This window comes from Myotis myotis, unplaced genomic scaffold (genome assembly GCF_014108235.1).
Source record: "Myotis myotis isolate mMyoMyo1 unplaced genomic scaffold, mMyoMyo1.p scaffold_m19_p_20, whole genome shotgun sequence".
Lineage (NCBI taxonomy): Eukaryota > Metazoa > Chordata > Mammalia > Chiroptera > Vespertilionidae > Myotis > Myotis myotis.
In genome coordinates, this window is record NW_023416325.1 from 25,139,471 (window position 1) to 25,162,720 (window position 23,250).

General features: G+C 55.2%; 1 protein-coding gene across 2 annotated transcripts in view; it reads right to left on the reverse strand.

The window, feature by feature from the left end:
* GRIK4 (glutamate ionotropic receptor kainate type subunit 4) overlaps positions 1 to 23,250 on the reverse strand; it is a 241,974-nt gene that overhangs the window by 94,029 nt on the left and 124,695 nt on the right. For both annotated transcript variants that reach the window (XM_036354352.1, XM_036354351.1), the window contains 3 exons: positions 18,414 to 18,511; positions 14,516 to 14,681; positions 3,458 to 3,636 (listed from right to left, as the gene is read on the reverse strand). In XM_036354352.1, the coding sequence (XP_036210245.1) occupies positions 3,458 to 3,636; positions 14,516 to 14,681; positions 18,414 to 18,511 (443 nt within the window). The remainder of the gene's footprint in view (positions 1 to 3,457; positions 3,637 to 14,515; positions 14,682 to 18,413; positions 18,512 to 23,250) is intronic.

Consider the following 23,250-nt stretch of genomic DNA (forward strand, 5'->3'; position numbering starts at 1 on the left):
GTGATAGGGATGTCTGACTGCTGGTTTAGGCCTGATACCTATCGGGCCTAAACCTGCAGTCTGACATTCCCCGAGGGGTCCCAGATTGGAGAGGGTGCAGGCTGGGCTGAGGGACAACCCCCCTCCAGTGCACAAATTTCATGCACCAGGCCTCTAGTCCTATCTAATAAAGAGGGAATATGCTAATTGACCCTCACATCATCACAAAGATGGCAGTGCCCACAGCCAATAAGGAGGGAATATGCTAATTAACTGCCCCACCCTAAAAGATGGCAGCGCCCAGTCCCCTCAGCCCCCCAGCCACCAGAGCTGCCCGAGGCACAGGTAACCAGGGCCAGCCGAGGCTTGTGCTGCCGGCAGTGGCAGCAGCAGAGATGTGATGGGGCATCGCCTTCCCCTGACCACTGGGTCGCCTCATGCCCCTGAGGGCTCCCGGACTGTGAGAGGGGGCAGGCCAGGCTGAGGAACCCCCCCTTTAGTGCATGAATTTTCATGCACCAGGCCTCTGGTAGTTAAATAAAGTATAATACATTATGATAGCAAATGATGCAGCTATTCAAATATTCATAGAAAAATATGTCATGGCATAGGGAAATGCATGGCATATAATGAAGCAGAAAAAAGCAGGTTACAGGAGAGTATGTGTGGGGTGATAATTTGGGGGGGAAATGAGTCTATAAAGACAGAAAGAATAGACATCAGAATTTAACAGTGGTAGTCTCTGAGTAATGGAACTGTGAATACTTTCTATTTTCTTCCCTGTGCTTTTCTGTACTTTCCTGAATTTCAACAATAAACTAGACATACCATTTCAGAGAGAGAGACCAGATGCAGCTGCGGGAAACCGTGAGGCACTGCTGGGCCAGGGCTGTCCTGGAGGCTTCCCGGGGACTGCCAGACCCCGGCTGCTGCAAGGGGTGCATGCTGACCTGCCCTCTGCCAGGAGGCTCATACCCCCCCTCTTCCCGAGGACTCCTCAGCCTTAGAGGAGCTTTTTCCATGATGACTTCATTGATCCTAGTCCCAGACATAAGAGAAGAAAGAGGAGGAAGGGAGAAAACTTCTGTGTGTGTGTGTGTGTGTGTGTGTGTGTGTGAGTTAGAGAGAGAGAGAGATAGAGGGGGGGGGAGAGAGAATTGGGTATATGCACACAGACAGACATAGGTTTGAGCTGTGAGAAATTATTATAGCAATAGGATGAAGAAATAACCCTTGGTACTCAGAATGCATTCGCATCTCTTGTGAACTTGGAGACAAAAACTAGCTGGGGAAGGGAGGCCGGGAGAGAGGGGGGGGGGGCAGGGGAGGAAGAGAGGTCACTGTGTCTGCGGCTCTTCCCAGCCTGGTGGAGTGAGCGTGCTCCCGGGGCTGAAGGTGCTGCTTTTAGATGTGCAGCTAAAATGGCATTGGGAGAAGCCACTGGGCCTGGTGAGGCTGGGGAGCTGCTGCAAGTTGGGAGGAGCTCCAAGTCAGGCCCACGCTGTTTGGGGTGCATGCCTGGCCCGGCCGCCAGCCCAGGACTGGTGCCCAGAGACGCCGAGGCTGCCCAGTAGTTTCCAGTTGTGTGCCAGCACAGGTGCCCAGGCAGCTGGCCTCGCTGTGTGTCTGTTCCTGTCTCCCTGGCGCGGGCCTCACAGAGGCCCAGCTTCCCTGTGTGCAGGTCCTGCGTGAGGCCTGTGTCAGGGTGGTCAGGAGAGCCCACTGTGGGCAGGGAGACTGGTGCAGGCCTGGCTCTGCTCCCAGGGCTGGCTCCCTCCATGCTGATCCTCTCCTGGAGCCTCAGTTTCCTCATCTGTGAAGTGGGCATATCACACCCACCTCACGCAGTAACCGAGCGGACCACACTGGGAAACCACACAGTGGCCCTGGCGACCGGGGCACCTGTGTAAGGCCACACGCAGGCCTGCGCTCAGCAGTGCACACAGTTGTGACTGCCCTGAGTGTCCACACATGAGAATCCTTCTGTACTACTGGGCAGACATCCCACCCCCATCACCCCAAACCCTCTAGAGACCCAGGGACTCCCCAGAGCCCTGGCGGGATTTCACTGGCCAGCGTCTTGGTTGGTGGCTGCCCTCCTGCAGCAGCTCAGTGTCCCTAGGACATCGCCATTACCTACTTTCTCCTGGCAGCCCTCAGGAGTGTCCACGGGAACTGAGGCACAGAGGTTTGTCAGGGCTCAGGCCCAGCCCAGGGATCCTTGAGCGTTGGCCAGGAGGACACCCAAGCACGGAGGGAGCAGAGTGCAGGCTCAGAGGGAGGGGGAGGGACACCCACCTTCAGGAGGATGGGGAGGAGGGACGCACCTTCAGGAGGTTGGGGAGGAGTGCGCCCACCTTCAGGAGGATGGGGAGGAGTGCGCCCACCTTCAGGAGGATGGGGAGGAGGGACGCACCTTCAGGAGGATGGGGAGGAGGGACGCACCTTCAGGAGGATGGGGAGGAGGGCGCCCACCTTCAGGAGGATGGGGAGGAGGGCGCCCACCTTCAGGAGGATGGGGAGGAGGGACGAACCTTCAGGAGGATGGGGAGGAGGGATGCACCTTCAGGAGGATGGGGAGGAGGGCGCCCACCTTCAGGAGGATGGGGAGGAGGGCGCCCACCTTCAGGAGGATGGGGAGGAGGGCGACCACCTTCAGGAGGATGGGGAGGAGGGACACACCTTCAGGAGGATGGGGAGGAGGGACGCACCTTCAGGAGGATGGGGAGGAGGGACGCACCTTCAGGAGGATGGGGAGGAGTGCGCCCACCTTCAGGAGGATGGGGAGGAGGGACGAACCTTCAGGAGGATGGGGAGGAGGGATGCACCTTCAGGAGGATGGGGAGGAGGGCGCCCACCTTCAGGAGGATGGGGAGGAGGGCGCCCACCTTCAGGAGGATGGGGAGGAGTGCGCCCACCTTCAGGAGGATGGGGAGGAGGGACGCACCTTCAGGAGGATGGGGAGGAGGGACGAACCTTCAGGAGGATGGGGAGGAGGGCGCCCACCTTCAGGAGGATGGGGAGGAGGGCTCCCACCTTCAGGAGGATGGGGAGGAGGGCGCCCACCTTCAGGAGGATGGGGAGGAGGGACGAACCTTCAGGAGGATGGGGAGGAGGGATGCACCTTCAGGAGGATGGGGAGGAGGGCGCCCACCTTCAGGAGGATGGGGAGGAGGGCGCCCACCTTCAGGAGGATGGGGAGGAGGGCGCCCACCTTCAGGAGGATGGGGAGGAGGGACGCACCTTCAGGAGGATGGGGAGGAGGGATGCACCTTCAGGAGGATGGGGAGGAGGGACGCACCTTCAGGAGGATGGGGAGGAGGGCGCCCACCTTCAGGAGGATGGGGAGGAGGGACGAACCTTCAGGAGGATGGGGAGGAGGGATGCACCTTCAGGAGGATGGGGAGGAGGGCGCCCACCTTCAGGAGGATGGGGAGGAGGGTGCCCACCTTCAGGAGGATGGGGAGGAGGGACGCACCTTCAGGAGGATGGTGTGGGACACAGAGGCACTGGCGTGGACGATGACGGTGGCTGTCTTGTCGTCCCGAATCTCTTTGAGGAGTGGGGTGGGGTCCCTGGTGTCATCCAGCATCCGGACTGAGAGTGTGTCCTTGGAGATAAGGAATTGCCGGAGCAGCTTCTCCAGGTTTAAAAGGCCTGGAGGGGAGAGAGGATGAAGGCCCTGAGGGTCCGCATGCCACCTGGGACCCACTGGAGCAGGAGTAGGCCACCCACCAGGGCCTGCTATTGGCAGGTGGCCCAGCAAGTGCATCTTTGCTTGAGCAAGTTTCTTAGCTGTTTTGAGCTTCAAGTATCTCCTCTTCATTAAAACATGCTCCTACGCTTCCATGGCTCCCCCTGACTCCCCTGGGAAGCTCCTATAAGGTAGACAATACACTCCCCCCAGGCAGACAGAGCCCCCACCCTCTCCTGGGGCTCCCCCCAGGCAGACAGAGCCCCCACTTGCTCCTGGCCCTTGGGCAGCACTGGCCAGCAGGCAGCCCTGGGCTCAGGGACCACCAGGCCTGGGCTTCTTGCCCTAACTTGGCCACTTGCTCACTGTGTGACCTGTTCATGTGGCCGGCTCCCTTGGCCTAAGTTTCTACATCTGAGAAATGAGAGCAGAGACAGCGGCCCGCTCCCAGGGCCGTGGTGCGGATTAGATGAGGCACATGAGACACTTGGGCCCAAGGGTGCACACGGCAAAGCCTCCTAACCGTCACATCCAGTTCTCAACAGCCTGCGTCTGCATTGTGGGGGTCGGGGCCCCGGTCCCTTGTGATCTCAAGGCCCAGAAAACAGGTCTTGCAAACACTGAGAACTCCTCAGAGCACAGTGGCTGCATCAGACAAAGTGTTACTATAGCTTTAAAAGAACAGGCTTCAAGCTGCCACCCCAGCAGGCCATCGGGGGCCCAGAACAGAACAGGAAGACTGGACTGCTCTAAGGGCCCCTCCTCCCCAACCCCCTCCCGTCGCTGCTACCTGCCTGGGGTAGGGGTGGAGGGAGAGAGTCCAGAATGTGTGAATGAGACAAAAGGTCATAATTCTGCTCTGTAGTCAAGGTCTTTAAGGGAGGCCAGCAGAGTGTGCAGGTCTCCTGGGAATACAGTGGCTCAAGCCCAATGGAATAGACCTATAGGCATTTGCTCTTTAAAGCAAGCTCAGAAGTAACATTTATTAAATCCTTGTTATGTTCCTGGTAATTGGCTGAACATTTTACGTGGTCCATCTCCTGTCAGCACTCACAGCAATGTGACAAGGCGCCGTAAGTCCATAGCACAGAGAGCCTGAGGCTGCAGGCAGTGCCTTAGAGGGAAGGCCTGGCTTTCTGACCAGGCAGAGGCCCCCAAACTCCTGTTTCCATCCTGGCTGAAGGGACTGGAAATGCAGGAATGTTCTGAGACGTCCAGAGACCCTCCCTGCTCAGGTAACTCACCCTCTTGACTCTTGAGGATCAAAAGGTTAGCGAGAGCCGGAGCTGGGAAGAGGGTCACATGCCCTCCTCTTTTTGTTAGAGGTGGCAGCCTTGCCTGACGACCAGGGAGCCAGCTGGGCTGAATTCCATGTTCTCCTCCCCATCCAGCCCTCTTCCCATAGGCCGGGCTGCCTCTGAGGACAGAACACACAGAAGGCAGCAGGCACAGAGCCTAGCCTGGCCCAGGGTGTCTCCTCCAGATGTGAACAGGGCAAAAGTAGCAGATGGAGCCCAAGGGCCTGGCATGAGGGAGACGGGGGCTCCAGGAGATAGGCGACCTCTGCCCTCATGGGGCCTGAGCAGCATCCCAGGGGCTGGAGGCTGGGCGGGGAGGGGAAGCCTGGAATGGCCAGCTGAGCAGCCACGGAATGGGGTTGCCTTTCCTTCCTCCCCACAGGACAGGGACTGTAAAGAGCCACTGTGGTCTGTGCCCCTCGAAGCCCCTCTCCACCGGCCTCCATGGCAATGAGGGTGGTGGGCACTTGCTGCCAGTCCCTGATGCAGGTCTGGATTCAAGCTCAAGGTCAGCCCTCACTGGCTCTGTGACCTTGAGAAGTCACCTAATCTCTTCGAGGCTCCATCTTCATCTGTAAATGGGTCTAACAGGCCAGAGCTCAAGGAGGTCCTTTAGGAAAGCTCGCTGGGAACTGGAATATGTAGTATCCATGTCACTTCTCCTGTATTTACTCATCCACACAAGAGCTCAAAAGGCGTGGCTCAGTGAGGCAGAACACGAGAGGGGAGAGAGTAGAAGTCTTGAACCAAATTCACCCTGTGCACCCCAAGTGCCAGGCACTGGACCACAAAACCCAGAAGAGAAGATGGAGCAGGTACAGACCCTGCCCTCCAGGAGCTTAGGTCCCAGGAACTAAGTCTATAGGAAAGTTCAGCTCATGTCCCTGTTCTTTCATGGCCTGAATGCCAGGTTTTCTAGGGGCCCCACATTTTGTCCTGTAAGTACATGGAGAGTATTCACCACATCTTCCTTGTTGCTGATGGAAAAGCACAACCTCACCTGCACAAAGGCCTGGAGCCCGCCTTTCCAAGGAGGCCACAGAGGACCTGGCTCTCGGCATCTCCTTGACTCAGGAAAGCCCTGCGGGTGTGGCCGGAGGGAGCACGCAGCTGCAGGGGGAGGGGGTGCGTCGCGGGGACCTGGATGTAGCAGGGAGAATCTTCGGAGCGTGGCTGGGAAAGAGGCCAAATGCCCTGGGATCATTCAGTCTTGGCAATGAAATTCAATGGGACGAGACAAGAAAGCCTGCGGTGACAGCAGGATGACACTCCTCCCAGAGGCCACATACACTGAGGTCTGAGCTGGGGTCTGAGGTCCTGGGGAAAAGAGCCTCCCAGAGGCCACATACACCGAGGACCCTGCTCCAGGCACCACCCAGCATGCCCTCCGCTGACTGCACTTTAAACAAAGAAGCAGCATCAACCCCATCTCATCCAGCTGAGGCTCAGGGGAGGGCAGGCAGGGGAGGGCAGTGAGCCTGGGAGGACCGCATCCCACCCAGGGTCTCCCAGCGCTCACTCTTTTCTCCAGCCTGGACCCCAGCTGAGCAGCAAAGAGAGCACAAGGCCTGGGGGTGAACCCCAGCTCTCCTGCAGCTGCAGGCAGTGTGGGCACTTCCTCTGCCCTCTGGCCTCAGGGTGCTCATCTGGAAACAGGGTTAGTGAGAGGAAGCAGAACAGTGTCTGTCACCTGGAAGGTGCTTCGCAAATCCAGTTTCCACTCCTCTCCCTCCCACCTTCATAGCTCAGCCACCCTTCACACCGTCTTCCACCTCTTACAAAACTTATCGTCCCACCCACAAAACACAGCCCTTAGTTATGTCAACTGATGACCAATGACGCCAATTCAACATCAACAGGAATCACCAATTTAGGGTGTGGGGAAGACGGAAACCTTATTTAGTGCAAATAGCTCAGCAGTAATAGAGTGCTATCGCAGGGCCGGGAGGCCATCCCGTGAGGCTTCCAGGGCCTAGGCCTTTCTCAGCAGGCAGCTCTGCCCACTCCACCCGCTCCATGCCAGTCCACACCAGTCTGCCCGCTCCGCCTGCTCCACGCCAGGCCACACCAGTCTGCCTACTCCACGCCAGTCCACACCAGTCTGCCCGCTCCACACCAGTCCACACCAGTCTGCCCACTCCACGCCAGTCCACACCAGTCTGCCTGCTCCGCCCGCTCCATGCCAGTCCATACCAGTCTGCCCGCTCCGCCTGCTCCACGCCAGTCCACACCAGTCTGCCCGCTCCACGCCAGTCCATACCAGTCTGCCCTCTCCACACCAGTCCACACCAGTCTGCCCGCTCCACGCCAGGCCACACCAGTCTGCCCGCTCCATGCCAGGCCACGCCAGTCTGCCTGGCTTTGCTCTGTGCTGCTAGTGCACTCTGCTCGGCTCCAGGGAGACATCTCTGAGATGTCTTCAGTGCTTCAGTTGCAGCCTGAGAAAGGCAGCCTCCAGCTGCTATGGAAAGTGCACTCCAAGCCAGAGGGGCACTGGCCACTAGTATATGGACAGAAGTCCCAGCTTCTGGTCCCTGATTGGTCCATCCTCATGCAAATGAGAACACCAGATCCTCACATTTGACTGGTACAAAGGCACTGTTCTAATTGATCAGAATAGAGATGCTCTGATTGGTCGGACCTGGGCAGCTCCAATTGAATGGGGAAAGCCTCAGCCGTATTGGTGGAACTAGGATTCCAGGAACTGCTTCATGAGGGGGAATCAGCTGGCAGCTCAGTGTAGAACCTTCTCCCAGGGAAGTGTGGGTTGCGTGAGAGGCCCCTGTGCAGAAATGGCTGCTAGGCTCTGCTCCCTTAAATTGATCCCTTCTTAGTAGGTATCTTTTTTATTCCTTTCAGGATTCAGTTAAACTATTTTATAGCATCTACTTAGGTATATCTTTCTATATAAAACTCTAATATGAAAATCAACTGAACGGCATAATGACTGGCAGAACGACCGGTCACTATGATGTGCACTGACCACCAGGGGCCAGATGCTCAATGCAGGAGCTTTACCCATCCCACAGGCCCCAACCAGTGGTGGTGGCAGGGGGTGGGGCCAGTGAGTGGGTGACACCAGGCCAGCCAAGGCTGGTGTGAGCAGGCGCCCTGATCACCTCCCTCCCCCCCCCCCCCGTCACCCCACAGATCAGCCCTGATTGCCGGCCAGGCTTAGGGACCCTGCCCGAGCATGAATTTCGTGCACCTGGCCTTAGTCTATACTAATAAAAGGGTAATATGCTAATTAGACCAGACATCTTCCGGACAAAGCCACGGTGGCGGGGGCTGAGGCAGAGGCAGTTAGGGGCAATCAGGTCAGCAGGGGAGAGCAATTAGGGATGACCGGGCTGGCAGAGGAGAGCAGTTAGGGGCAACTGGGCTGGCAGGGGAGAGCAGTTAGGGGGATCAGGCAGGCAGGCAGAGAGGTTAGGGCAATCAGGCAGGCTTGCAGGTGAGCGGTTAGGAGTCAGTGGTCCCGGATTGCGAGAGGGATGTCAGACTGCCAGTTTAGGCCCGATCCCTGCCTAAACTGGCATTCAGACATACCCCAAGGGGTCCCGGATTGGAGAGGGTATAGGCCAGGCTGAGGGACCCACCCCCCTCCTGTGCATGAATTTTGTGCACCGGGCCCCTAGTATGTTACATATTACAATATGCACACACATACACTATTTCACCATGTGAAGGAGTCCCACTCACACTTCTCTGCACACCCCTCATGCGAGGCAGGGCTTGGGGTACTTAGTGACTGACAGAACTAGAGACTGTGGGCCACAGACAGCGCCCCCACATCCTAACAGCCCAGGGAGCTGCAGTGCCTGGTGGGGCAGCAGAGGGAATGAGGAAGACACTCTGGTCCCCAGCAGCCGTGGGAATCCCTCCAGGAAGAAGGACAGGCCTCACTCAGCCTGAGGAAGAGCCTCTGTTCCAGATGCCAGTGCGAGCGGCAGCGGCAGGAGGGGTGAGCCCGGGCGCTGCAGGCAGTCGGGAAGGGCTAAGCCTCTGAGGGGGCTGCCCAGGGATTAAACCCAAACCCGTGGCTGGAAGTTGGGCTAGAAGAATGTTGATGTCCTTCCAGCGCACAGATTCTCTAATTCTATGAATCAGAAGAGGGTGTTTTAAAAATTCCAGGCAGTGGAAGAAACTTGCAGACGAGAAAGTGTGGTTCAGTCACTTTAAACATATTAGGAGTGTTTCAGTGCATTTGATATGCTTCAATTGTCGTCCTCTCCATTTCTCCCTGTTTAATGGAACTAAGGGGTTTACCAGAGGCAGCTGCCACAGAGGTCAGAGCTGCTCTCTCCCTGGCTTGCCTTCCACCCCCACCCACCCCTCGGCTCCAGAAGGGCCCTGGCCCAGCAGGGGTCCTTCCAAGTCCAGCTCAGGATGAGAGGACCCCACAGCCCTGTGCGGGATGTGGGTGGCCTGATGTTCTGGGAAGGAGAAAGGCTGGCTTTGGGATGTGGAAGGCAGGGGGCCAGTGGGGGTGGAGGGTGATGGAGAGGCTGTGAAAGATATGGCCAGGGTTGGACAGGGCCAGAGGGCAATGACGCAAATGCCCACATGAAGGCAGAGGACCCTTGTATCAAAAAACAAGATAAACACCCGTTTCCATGGGCATCACTTCCTCTCCACCAGCTGAAGCCTTGGGTGCAGGCTTTGCTTTTACAAATGTCAATGTTCCCAGAAGGCAGCTGGCATAATCCCGACCTCAGAGGACGGTGGGGGAGGGTTAGTGAGTACACGGAGCTCACCACTGTGCACGGTGCCTTAAATCTAGAAGTCTCCATCCCCCTCCTGCTTGCCAGGTACACGTGCCCAGGCGTGTGGCTTCAGACTGTTCCACGGAGCAGATGAGGGAGCAGGACGAGGCTCTGATGTGTTGCTGGTGGGGAAGGGGCCCCTAATTAGTTCAAATGCTTGAACAACATATTTCACTCGCTTCTTGGTTTTGTCCCATCCCACACCTAGCTCAGCCCAAGAATGGGCAGGGAGGGCCAGAACACGGGCCAGAGGGAAAAGAGCGGGGTGGGGAAGAGACTGTAGCTTCTCGCTCACAGCAGGACAGTCTGTGCCTGGCATGGCCGTGGAGACTGTCCCCTTGTCTGATGGAAAGATGGGGGTGGGAGGAACGTGGCCTCTGCGCTGCCATCAGTCTCCCAAATACAGTGTGATTCCAGCGTGGGCCTCAAGCTGCCAGGGCCCAGCTGACTGAGCAAGAGGGACTGTGGCTAGACACAAGAAAGAACTTCCTGTCAGCTTGGTGAGACACTGTACCCAGCACTGAGGAAAACTGCAGAAGCACCTTTGCCTGGAGATGTTTATAGCCTGTGCTTTGTCCCTCGACACTCCTGCTGTGAGCAGGGGGTGCACCGGTTCTGTCCTGCCTGAGGGGGCTTGTGGCAGAATGTTTCCAGGGGAGTCTTGACTCTGTTACCCCATTCAATGGTGCTAGGATCCCACACAAGGGGATCCACCTGGGGAACACAAGGTTTCCCAGCCATGTTCTATAGAAGACTGGCATCCAATGGGCTTCCAGCTCAGCACCCTTTGGGCTCATGGCCAAAGCTGTTTGGAAGATGAGGAGGTAAGATAGTTGTTTGGTATAGGACAGGTCAGTGTCCATGCTAATGTGCCGCGCATCTCTACAAGGGGAAATAGAACAGAGTGGTACCCGACATTTCTGGGTTTGAGTGGAGGGACACAAAACTCGTTATTCACAAAGCATGCACCGTCTAAGTAGCGCTGCCTGATGGAATGTCTGGTGGAAAAGTCCTAGATCTGCGCTGTCCACATGTGGCCACTGAGAACTGGAAATGTGGCTGGTGAGAGGGAGGAACTGAGTTTTACATTTCATTTAGCTTTAAAACGAGGAATGCCAGTACTTCCAAGCCCTGGGTTGTAAGAAATAAGTGATAAGTGATGTAAAAGGCACACATGGGCTCTGGTCCGAGATGGCGGAATGGGAACACCCTGCACTCCCCTCTCCAGCAACGCACAGAATGACACGTACAGACAGAGCAGCTCCCCCTGGAGAAGAACGGGGGCTGACCGAACAGCTTCTGAGAGAGAGAGAGAGAGAGAGAGAGAGAGAGAGAGAGAAAGGGAGAGAGGGAGAGAGGAGAGAGGGCGGGAGAGAGAGAGAGGTTGACCTGCAGCAGCTCTGGCTCCAGCTTCCAGCCTCATAACTCGCCCACAGACTCTCCTCAAGTCACATTCAAGTTCACGTTAGCTGCAGCTCCAGCCCAGGTGTGGCTTGTCCTCAGAACTTCCTGCAACCACACCTCCCTCAGCTACAGCCCAGCTTACATTCAGGATCCCTTCAGCTGGCTCCACCTGCAGCTTCCGTTCAGCCCAGGAACTCTGGGAGGCCTGAGCCCACTCCAGCTACAAGTCCAGCCACCCTGTCAAGGGTCCAGTTCAGCTTGCCCCTGGGACTTTCCTTGGCCCTTTCCATTCCAGCTATAGTTCCAGGTCTTCGTAAGGCTTGTCCCCCAGGGACTCCCTGTGGCCCATGCAGGCTCCAGCTCCCGCTGGCCTGCCAAGGACACTGACATGCAGTCTACACAGGAGCCCTCCTACACAAGGTCACTCCTGCAGGACCAGGAGAGGTTGCTGTTTCACCTAATTCATAGCAATAAACACACAGAGACAGCCAAAATGAAGAGACAGAGAAATACGTCCCAAACTAAAGACCAGTACAAAGCCCCAGAAAAAGAACGAAATGAAACAGAGACAAGCAATCTGTCAGATAAAAGTGTTCAAAACACTGGTTATTAGGATGCCCAATGATCTCAACAAAGAAATAGGAAACATAAAAAAGGAGGCAGAAAACATAAAAAACAACAATCCGAAATAAAGAATGTAATAACTGAAGTGAAGAATACATTGGATGGAATCAATAGCAGGTTAGAGAAAGCAGAGGATCTAATCAGTGATTGGGGCAACGAAGGAGCAGAACACATCCAATTGGAACAGCAAAAAGAAAAAGAAATTTTTTTAAAAAAAGTGCAGTTTAAGGGAACTCTGGGACAACATTAAGTATACCAACATTTGAATCATAGTGGTCCCAGAAGAAGAGAGAGAGACAGAAAACCTTTCCCAAAAGTTAATGGCTGAAAACTTCCCCAAGATGGTGAAGCAAAAGATACACAAGTCCAGGAAGCACAGAGAGTCCCAAACAAGATGAACCCAAAGAGGGCCACACCAAAACACATAATTAAAATGCCAGAAGTTAAATCAACAAGGATTTTTTTTTTACTTCAAAGTTGAAAATAAGCACAGACAAACTTAACAATATACTAAATAGATAACTATATTAAAGAAAAGTAAAAAAGAAAGAACCCAAGTAACTTTTAGCTAGAGTACTTTTACTCCCCTCATTCTGAAGATAAAAGGGCCAAAATAACTGCAAAAAAAACTTACATGACTCCATAGGTTAGAAGGTTTATTACTAGCAGTGGTATGGGTGTAGTAATTCTGAAGCAAGCCTATGGGCTGTAGAATTAAACAAAGGAGTAAATGCATTGATTTTGCTCGGAGCCAGGCCTCTTATGATGAGGCAAAGGAACTACAAATAAAAAGTGGTGAAAGGCAAGAATGAGAGGAAAGGGATATTTTCCTGTTTATCCACTGAAAGGACATAAGAGATGACACCTTGGTGGCAATGAGCACACCTAGCTTTCAGACCTAGGGTTCTATTATTCCTTAAAAAACATAGAAAACAAACAAAACAAGACAATAAAACAGGGGTCCTTAGCCAGTGGCTGAGTCCTGGGTTGGGCTGGGGCGTGGACCTGGACCACCGTGTGCCAGAGGTAAGAAGGTACTCAAAGGCGGCAGGCACAGAAGCCAGCTTGCAGGAGCTCCCACTGCCATATCTGGGACAATCCGAGCATCAAAATAAGTCATAATAGTAACGGATTATAGCCATTGAATAAAATCGGAATCTGTGGATCCATACTGACAGAAGTAAATAAGTAAGGAGAAGACAAGAGCCTCATTGCAAACTGCTCACCAACAAATGCAGAAAGAATGCTGTCGCTGAGCCCACTATCTGGCAATCATGTAGTGATGTGATGCAGACACAGGCCTCCATGTGCTCTAAGGAGCAGGATATTCACGTGCCTTCCAATCACCTCCCACAGGTAGTTATTGCAAAGCAGAAAGTAGTAACATTCTACAAAATAACCGGCCCCTGCTCTTCAAAACGTTGAAGTTGAGAGACTAAGACAGACCTAGTTGAAGGAAGGCTGAAGAGACATGACAACTGAAATGCAGCCAGTGATCTGGACTGGACCCTGAACTGAAGAACACTGACTGCAGGGGACATGGGTGGAATCGGAGTAGAGTGTGGATGTGGGGGGAGGGGGCTCACGTAGTGGGACTCGGCTGCTCTTGCTTCTCTTGCAGTACAGAGAGAGTCGTGTCTGCTGAATGGTGAGAGAATGCGCATGTGGAGGCCACCATTGCCAGGCGGGTGAGGACGGTGGCTCCTGACAGGGAGGGCGATGTCTGCAGATGCCTTCAGGATTCCAGAGAGGAGGGAGGACGTCAGTGTGCCTAGCAGTTCTGAGCAGCTACTGAGAGGAGCCCTGGTGGGCATAGCAGAGCCCTGCCTGTGCAGCCACCGAGGCCCACAGGGTAGGAATGTGCCGGCGAGCTGCCCAGACAGATGGCTGGGGCGTGGGTGCTGGGCCCTGCTGACAGCCCACGGTCAGCACTTGCCCACGCCACGGCATGTGGGCATGGCTGCCACTAGGTGCACAGATGCCAGGGTTTTCTGGGAAGTGCTGCTCAAATGAGCTACATCTCATAGACACCAAGTTTATGTCATAATTGTCTGAGAGTCAGAGAAATGCATTTCCAAAACAAGAATTTGCAGAAAACAAGTGCTTTATCAGAAAGTGACCTTGGACCTTGCTCTATCAGCAAAGCCTGCTCTCCAGGCAAGAAGCTCTTCAGCCCATCAAGTACAAAGGCATCCGCCTTTATGTCCCTGCCTCTCCTCAGCAGCGAGGCTGAAGAGGTGGGAATTGGGTTTGCAGACGCACTAAGGCTTGGAGGTTGGCCATGCTCCTTGTAACCCAGTCCCCTCTGTTCTGCCCGAACCTGGGGCGCAGGTTCAAGGTGGTGAATCTCTGGAGATGGAACTTGATAAACTCCTCTGGGGCCACTTTGAAATGAGGGACCTGAGAGGAGGAGCAAAAATGAGCAGACTGCTCCTGCTCTCACAGGCACACACACATGTGCGCACACAGGGACACACAGCCACGCAGAAGCTCTCTGTGTCGGGCTGGCCCTGAGTCTGAGGGGCCCTGGGGTGTCTCTGGTGGTCAGCTGCTTTATCATTTTACGCTTCTGGGGAAAGCCAGCCAAGAAGGCGTGCTCACAGGTAAGCACGGGAATGCCAAGCCCTCTGATTATCAGCCCTGGGACCTAAGGGAGCGCCCCCTTCCTGTGTGTCCCCAGCCAGGGCAGCAACCAGGTTGAAATCAGCCAGCCAGACTGGGGCTGCCAGGAGCCGGCGGCCGGGGCTTACATTCTGCTTTGGCACAGACGAGGCAGGCCGTGGTGCAGTTGAAGAAGTTCAGGACCCCAGCCACAGCCACGCTGATGTCGGTGTTGCTGGGGTGCAGGTTCAAGGTGGTGAATCTCTGGAGCTGGAACTTGATAAACTCCTCTGGGGCCACTTTGAAATGAGGGACCTGAGAGGAGGAGCAAAAATGAGCAGCAGGTGGGGGAGGGGTCCAGAAAGAGGGAGAAAGCAGCTAGCGGCTGTGGAGGAGGGTTTTATGTCGGGCCTTTGCCTCCCACCAGCGGGAAGCAGAGCCGGCAGCCTCAGGGCACCCACAGATGGCATCCTAGACAGCCCTGCAGGCAGGCGGGCCGGGAGGCTCTCCGGGACTATGTGGGTGCCCTGTACACCTTGGGACTGATTCTGGAAGAAACGGCCCACTGCTGAGCAGCTCGACAAGTGGCTCTCAGAGGCATAATCCTCATAATCCTTGAGTTGTCCAGAATAAATCAGAGCAGAGATGGCAGGGAAAGAAAAACACTGCTCTGGGGACCAAGAGACGAGGCCACCGGCCCAGCAGGAGCGCCAGCCCGCTCCCACACCTTGGAACATGCATGTGGAGAGCGGCGTCGCCGGCTAGGAAGCCACGTGGAGAGCCTGCGAGTGGAGCCAGGTGCATAAATGCCTGCTGTGGCTACACGGGGCAGTCAGCTCCCTTCTGCCTCTGTTCCTGATATCCCCAAGAGACACTGCCCCTGACCCCGCCTCTCCTCTCCTGGGAAGCGGTAGCACAGCCTGGGAGGCTACTTCGTTGGCAGCTCAGGCTACTGGGTAGGTCATTGGACAGTTCAAATATAATAAGCTGCCATCTACCTTGATTTTATTCTGTCTCCCTCACCCCTGGTACCAGCCAGGAGAGCTGCAGGCTGCTCTGTGCCCCTGCGGGAGGTGGGGCTGGAACTTCAACACTCCTCCCTGAGGACCAGTGGCCTCCGGGACCCAAATCACAGCAAGCATGGCTCTAGAGTGGTGTTAAAACAAGTAGGACTGAGGGTAGACAGCAGGAAGGACTTCCTGGTGGTGCGTTCACTGGCTAGCCCAGTCTGCCATGTGCTGAGATGGTCTTCGTAGGAGTCGGTGACCCTATCATTTTAAGCTTCTGAGGAAAGTTGGCCGGAGGCCAGATCTCCGTGAAACCAGATGAGGGGAGAGGAAGGACTAGCAGAGATGGGGAGAGAAATGTCTGAATTCAATGAGGATTAACCCTTGAACTGACAGGGCAGCCACTATTTCCAGCAGAGACTGAAAGTGCAGACCTGGGAGAGTTCGGCGAGTCAGGAGCCAGGACTCAGAACAGTGAAGCTGTGTCCTAAAGAACGCTGTGTCCCAGCTTGTATTTTGCATCCCATATGATTTGTGTAAAATGAATGAACCCTGGAAGGATAAAGGTCACAGAGGAGCAAGATGGAAGCACAGGCTGGGCAGGCATGGGGGCGGGGCCTGGATGACACATTTGGGCGTTTCTAGCCGAGGTCGCCATCCATGGACATCCAGCCGCCAGGGTGTGTTAGCAGCCCACTCACCTCCGGGAGATGATACCCTTAGGAGTGCCCTCAAGTCCATGGGCTCAGGAAAGTGAAGGACAAATGGGTTTTAAAGTCTAAAGATTTGGTTGCATCCAGGTGGTGCGGCTTGGGGCAAACTGCTTCACCCGCCCAGCTCATTCCAATGGAGGTGACAAGAGGTGCCTCTTGGAGCTTCGGGAGCATGAAATGAGATGCTGTGAGCGAGGGGTGGAGCGCTCACCGCCTCACTCAGTAAGTGTTCGGCAGTGCCCCTTCTCCTCCTTGTATCCTTTTTCCCAAAGTGCAGCGGCTCCGGCCCAGCTCCTGGAGCTGTGTGTGCAGGAGGCGAGGCTGAGGGGCTCTGGGAGGGGCACTGGTGGGAGGGCGCTGGGGAAGCCACCAGCTACTCTAATGAGCCAGGAAGAGAGGGCCTGGCCACGCCTGCTGACATTCCATCTGTGGAGGTGGGAGCAGGAGAGGTGAGCAGGAGGGGAAGGGCAGCCAGGCAGAGAGCAGCGGTCAGAGCCAGGGGGTGCTAGCAGCACTCAAAGAAATGAGCTCCTTGGTGAGAACTCCATTTCTTTTCCCTGGAGCTGAGGGGGTTCAGGGTAAGGCAGTTCAACCTCATAAACATTAAAAGCCATGCATGATCTGAATGGAGAGCAAGGCTGCTCTGGAAGAAAAAGGCCAGGCAAAGGAGGGCGCTGTCCTGCCAGCCCCGGCAGCACAGGCAGCTGGGGAGCAGATGAGGAGTGTGTGCCACTTCTGAGCTACGATGCCCAGAGGGTCAGGGTGTGCGAAGCTGAGATAAAAGAGCCAACGAGGCCCAGGAGGAAGCCATTCTGGAGTGGGCTCAGGGGAAGGTCTGTATGGGACCGTGAGGAAAACAGGATGGGAGGAAGGGGAGAGGAGGGAAGAAAAGAAAAGGCGAGAACAGAAGAGAGAAAGTGAGGAGCTGTCCTTGGGCAAGCTCATGTGGGAGGATCACAACAGCTGGAGGTGAGCTGTCATTTGGAGCCCAGCAAGAAGATGGAAATTACATTCCAGGTCCAAGGCCCTGGGCCCGGGACTGAGCCACTGGGGGCTGCAGTGGGGCAGAAGCCCGGGGGAGACCTGGGCTGGCTGAGAGTCATCGTTCAGGACTCCTGAGGGGATGAGGCTGGGCAGGTCCCTGGACTGGGCAGGAGCAGGACGGTGAGGGGCTCAGTCTACAGAGCAGTTCCAGGCCCCGGAAGAGCAGACCCGGGGGGGGGGGGGCAGCAAGGCCTGCAGGCCGTTCATGGCGTGATGATTCCGAGGGCAGGTCCTGGGAGGGAGATCACAGCCTTCTGGTCACCGGAGAAGCGGTGGCATCGAGGGAGCACCGAGGGCCGGGGCAGAGGCTGCGTGCGCCCCACGGCCCCGGCACAGCACGCGGAGGAGTTTCTCCCTGCAGTGGGCCCTGTCCTATTTCTAAGAGCCAGAGCCGCCCCAGGCGGAGCCTCCAGTCCCTAGGACAGGAGGAAGATTGGTCCCCACTTTCCAGTCCTCGTTTCTGCCCCTCCCCAGCTCCTTCCGGCCCTGAAGGGCCTGGCTAGAGGCGCTTGGGGCAGAGAGAGGATTCCGGTCGCTTTGCCACTGTCTCCCAGGGATACGCTTGAAGGGAAAGAAGTGGTTGATTCTGGGAAGACCTAAGAATGATTCCAGCAACAGGCAGAATCGCTGAACGTCACAGCTTGTTTCTCTAGGGACGGAGGGAGAGAGCTGACATCAGGAGCAGGCTGTTGCTCGGCCTCGCCAGCATCCTCATCTCCCATGGAACTAGAACTACAGGAAACGGCTCAGCACTCTGAAGGGGAGAGACTCCAGGTAGAGGCGGCACTGCCAAGGAAGGTGCTGATGGACGAGTGAACACTGGACTTGGTGAAGGAGGTAGAAAGCAAAATAGAATCCTTTCTAGAGAACTTATAAAACAAGTTTTCAAACTATTTTACCATCAAATGTAGCAACGCCACTTCCCCAGAGTCCCAATGTCTAAATACATAGCAGGTTCTGTCACGTGGAGTCAGACTTCTGCCCTCTGGTCCCCACCCCCACCCACCCCAGCCCCAATCCCCCCGCTACCCCCTCCCCCAGCCCCACCTCCCCACAGACCATAGACCCAAAGGCGTCCTTGAAATCCTGTGTGAAACCTGCTCCAGTCCCCTCCATCCAAACAGCCTGGAACAGGCGCCCGTCCTGCGACGGACACTCCTGATCTGCGTTTACATTGTTATTAGTGGCACAAACTGGGCACCCGCAGGCCTCTGGCCTCTGAGTCCATGGCATCTGGGCACGGGCTGCAGCCTGAGGTCGCCCCCAGTCTGCCCAGCACTCACCTCCTTCTCCCCACAGATGTTGCTGATGATGGAGCTGGAGGCCGGGCTGGAGGACGGTCCCAGGACGGCGACCACGCCCTTGGGGAGGATCTGACACACTGAGGCGGCAGCAGGGGAAGAGCAGGGGCAGGAAGGAAACAAGGAAAAGAAACTCATCAGGGTACGGCCAGTGCGCTGCTAGGCTTGACCTCCAAACTCCCCACTTCTGGCTGCCCCTCACCTTCCACCCCTGCTGCCTGCCCGCCTCGCCCCCTGGACGGCTGGGCTCCAGGCTTTGATGCCGTTTATGGGTGGTATTAAGTGAGGAAGTGGCCCAGGCTGTGGCGACACATGGCCACACCAATAGGTGTGTTAAGTCCTCTGACTACCAGCAAAGGACAGGCTGATGGTGAGAACTGCACCCCCCCCCCCCCCCCGCCCCGACTGCACTTGGGTTGCTGTTCAGATGTCTCCCTCCTCTCATCAGACTCAAACCCTAAGGGCAGGTGCCAGTGCATGTTCACCAGTGAGCGCACAAATGGGTGGGACATGCAGTCAGAAAAGGAGGAGAGAATCTGAGACTTCACACGGCGGGAGCCTGAGAAAAGAAGGAGGGGAGAGGAGGGGAAACAGACAGAGAAAACATGAGCTAATTCTCAGGGCGCACTATGATGTCAGAACCCAGCAGCCGCCCTCCTCCATCGGCGCCGAGGCCCCGTCCCACATCCTTCCCCTAAATGCAAAGCTTGATCCTGGCACCTTTCCCTCCACCTCTCACCACAGTCAAGTGGAGCCACTGCCCACATTGTGACCTGGGGTGGAGGGGCAGCAGGGGGCTCCTTGTGGCATCAGCTGCAAAGCCACACCTGCAACCAGGTCTCTTCCTCTGAGGGCAGCATCCTAATCAGGGCCACACAGCCAGCGGAGGCCTTGGGGGGCGCAGGTGGGGAGGGGGAGCCCCAGGGCTCACTCCCAGCACCGCATTCAGCAGATGACAGATCTGCAAGGTCCTCCCAGTCTGCAGCTCAGGCAGGGGTCCTGCAACAGCACAGACCACCGACCTGTGGGGGCCCCATGGCATGACCAGACCGCACCTTTGAAGAATGTGCTGCAGTTCAGCTGTTGCTCAGGCGACCTCAGCCTGCTAGATGGTCCACGTTCATCGGCCCTCAAAGCCCGACAGCAGCTGCAGCGGGTCCTCATTTCTGATCTTACCCGTGAGGAACAGCATCGTAGCGATGCTCAGTGACTCCCCTACAGTCACACACCTAAGAGAGGTCAGAGCCAGCACTGGAGTGCAAGTCTGATGAAGCCACCCAGGGCACATTCCGCACTCTCACAGTCACCCAATCGTCTGCCTGCTCCTTGCAGCCACTTCACCCCCTCTACATGCCCTATAGGTGTGGTCCCCATCCCACCTCGGCCTACCGGGTCTACTTCTCCAAGGTCACCACGACCTCTGGGTTCCCAGACACCTTCCAGTCTTCCTTCTCACCCACTGCTGTGAGTGCTCTTTCTCACTTTCATTGCTGGCTCCTCTCCCTTCCACCACCTGCTCAAGTCAGAGGTCGTCCAGGTCTCTCTGCCCTGGGCAATCTCACCCTGGCCTGAGGCGTCTGCTCATATCTCTGTGCAGGTAGTCCTTCACTCTGACTGACACCCTGGGTTACAAAGTCAAGTTCCAACCACCTGCTGGATGTCAGCGGAGGGATGTGCACACGGAGAGGCAGAGTGCACGGTCATTAAGAGCACGAACCCTGAGGCCAGACTGTCTGGGTAAGTCTGGGCTCTGTCTCTGCCTGTGAGACCTACAGCCAGTTGCTGCCCCTCTCTGGGCCTGCTTCCTCATCTCAGGAACTGAAAGGCTAGCAGCGCCTCCCCTTGGGCTTGTGGGAATAAATGAGTTAGTACATGCAACGTTCTTAGAGCGGTGCTGACATGCTACCCTGATCTTATTCTGCCCACTATATCACATTTGCTGTATAGTTGCCATACATCGTCGGATTTGATTTTCATACTTTTAGGATGAACATTCATTGCTCTCCCCACTTTACAGATGGAGAAACTGAGGCTTACAAAGTTTCAGGAACTTGTTCAAGATCACACAGGTAATGCGGTAGAGCTGGGCTTGAACCTGGAGATCCATCTAGCACCAAAGCCCATGTGCTTATCCATTGCACTCCCTTCTCTTAGCTCCCCAAGCTCAGAACCACAGTCACCCTTGACGCTCAGCGGCTCTATTCACTGCTATACCAATCAGAGGCCAGGCTTTGGCCACTTGACTTTGCCCTGCCATTCCCTCCTCCCCACTCCCACGGCACTCTTGCAGGTCTGCCTCCTCACAGGCTTCTGTCTCCAGGATCCTTCACTTCCAGCCTGTCCTCCAAACTGAGGCACACAGTGATCCCAAAGCATAGCCCTGTGCTCCTGCCACACACGCCCACAGCTGCACTAAAGCCATGGCGCCCATCCCAGCTCTGTGGGAAACTGGAAATAAACTGAATGTCTAGTTATAAGGGAATAGTTATCTAGAGTCTGGGTCACATACACAAAGGGAGTATTGTTTAGGCATTTAAAATGCTTATCAACAGTTTATAATAGTACTTAAATCTTTATATATTAAAATTAAGAGAAAAAGCAGGGAATAAAATTATACGTATCTATACTAATAAAAGGGTAATATGCTAATTAGACTGGGAGACCTTCCTGATGTCCTTCCGGACAAAGCCATGGTGGCGGGGCCAAGGCAGAGATGGTTAGGAGCGATCAGGACAGCAAGGGGGGAAGTTGGGGGCAATCAGGCCAGCTGGGGGGCAGTTGGGAGTGAGCAGACTGGCAGGGGGGGCAGTTGGGGGCGAGCAGGCCGGCAGGGGGGGACAGTTGGGGGTGAGCTGGCCGGCGGGGGGGGTGGGGGGCAGTTGGGGGCAATAAGGCCAGTGGGGGGGGCAGTTGGGTGTGAGCAGGCCAGCAGGGGGGTGCAGTTGGGGGTGGGCAGACTGGTGGAGGGGGCAGTTAGGAGTGATCAGGCTGGCAGGCAGAGTGGTTAGGGGCAATCAGGCAGGCAGGCAGGTGAGTGGTTAGGAGCCAGTGGTCCCGGATTGTGAGAGGGATGTCCGACTGCCAGTTTAACCAGCAGTCAGACATCCCCCGAGGGGTCTCAGATTGGAGAGGGTGCAGGGTGGGCTGAGGGACACCCTCCCCATGCACAAATTTCATGCACCAGGCCACTAGTGGATATATATGGATATATAAAGGCTATAGCTAAGCAAGTGCAGAAAATAGTTCTGCACTGGGAAATGACTGGACGATGTGACAAAAGTCTCCATTTGTTGAATGCTAATTATGGCCCATGGTAAGCACGTTTATGAATTGACTTATTTCTTAAAACCACCCGTGAGATAGGTACTATTACCATCACCTTCATGTCACTAATGAGAAAAGTGACAGACACGTGAGGGCAGAGCATATTCATGCACTCTCCCCTGCCCTTGGGGTAGTGCCCCAGCCACCGTCTCGCCAGCCTTGCCTGGGCCGTAGTGACTAACTGGGATGTGGCAGCGGACACAATGATTTTTCCCCCGTTTTCTCTACTCTCTATAATGAGCACGTGTTCCTTTTAGATCATGTCATTATAAAAAACAAGATGTAATTGTAAATGCTATCTTTGGATGAGCCAGTAAACTCTAAGGGACATCATGTAGCCTCAGCCTCTCTCCATCGCGCCTCCTTCCTTCGCTCCTCACACCCAGAACATGCCCCGTCCTGCCCACCTGAGCCTGTCAGTGTTTCTTTCTGACTAGACCAGGGGTTGCTAGACTGGTGCCTGGGATCTGGGTGAAGAACAGTGGCCTGTGAACCCTAACTGAAGTTCGGCCCTCCTTTTAACATTGAATTTAGGCAAACCGCAGTCTAGCAATAGCCCCGTTGTCTTGGTCGCCAACAGACATCACAGTGTTTTCACACCACATTACAATGCTGCAGACAGCTTGAGGTGTAATTTATATTCATAATTAATTCCAAATTACACTAGCAGTTAGACCTGCTACGAGGCTTGGCTACTCAATATACTCATAAAGCACATATATTAATATTTCACTGTTAAAATATTTTAACTGCATTACCACTTCCTTGATCATCCTATCTACTTTAATTTATTCATTTGAAAACTCTTTTCTGAGGAGGAGTCCAGACTATGGTGGGCAAGGCCTGTGCTTGCTCTTCTGCCTAGTGACTCCCACTACCCTCCCGCCACTCAGACCTGCCGGGTCAGAGGTCTCCCTCCCTCCGCTCATGGCGCAGTGCTCCTCTCTGGAGCCACCTGCTGGGGCAGCTCCCTGTTCTCTGAGTTCTTGGAAAGTTCCTGCCCCCTGATAGCTCATTCTCACAGAGAATTTTCTCCTAAAAACAAATTCTTATAGAAGGCCACAATCCCTTATTCCCAACCCCCAAACACTAAAGGCTCTGAAACTGATCAGAAAGAATGTATGCCCCCCCCCCTTTGTGCATACAGCACAATTTACAATAGCTAAGATCTGGAAACAGCCCAAGTGCCCATTAGCAGATGAGTGGATAAAAAGCTGTGATACATTTATACCATGGAATACTATGCTGCTGTGAAAAAGAAGAATCTCTTACCCTTTGAGACAGCATGGAGGGACCTGGAGAGTATCATGCTAAGTGAAATAAGTCAGTCAGAGAAAGACAAGTATCACATGATCCCACTCATATGTGGAATCTAAGTAACAAAATAAACTGATGAACGGAATGGACCCAGAGACATGGAAGCATGGAATAGAGTGCGGAATCTCGGAGGGAAGGTGGAGGAGGGTGGGTGGGAGGTAATCAATCAAAGACCTTG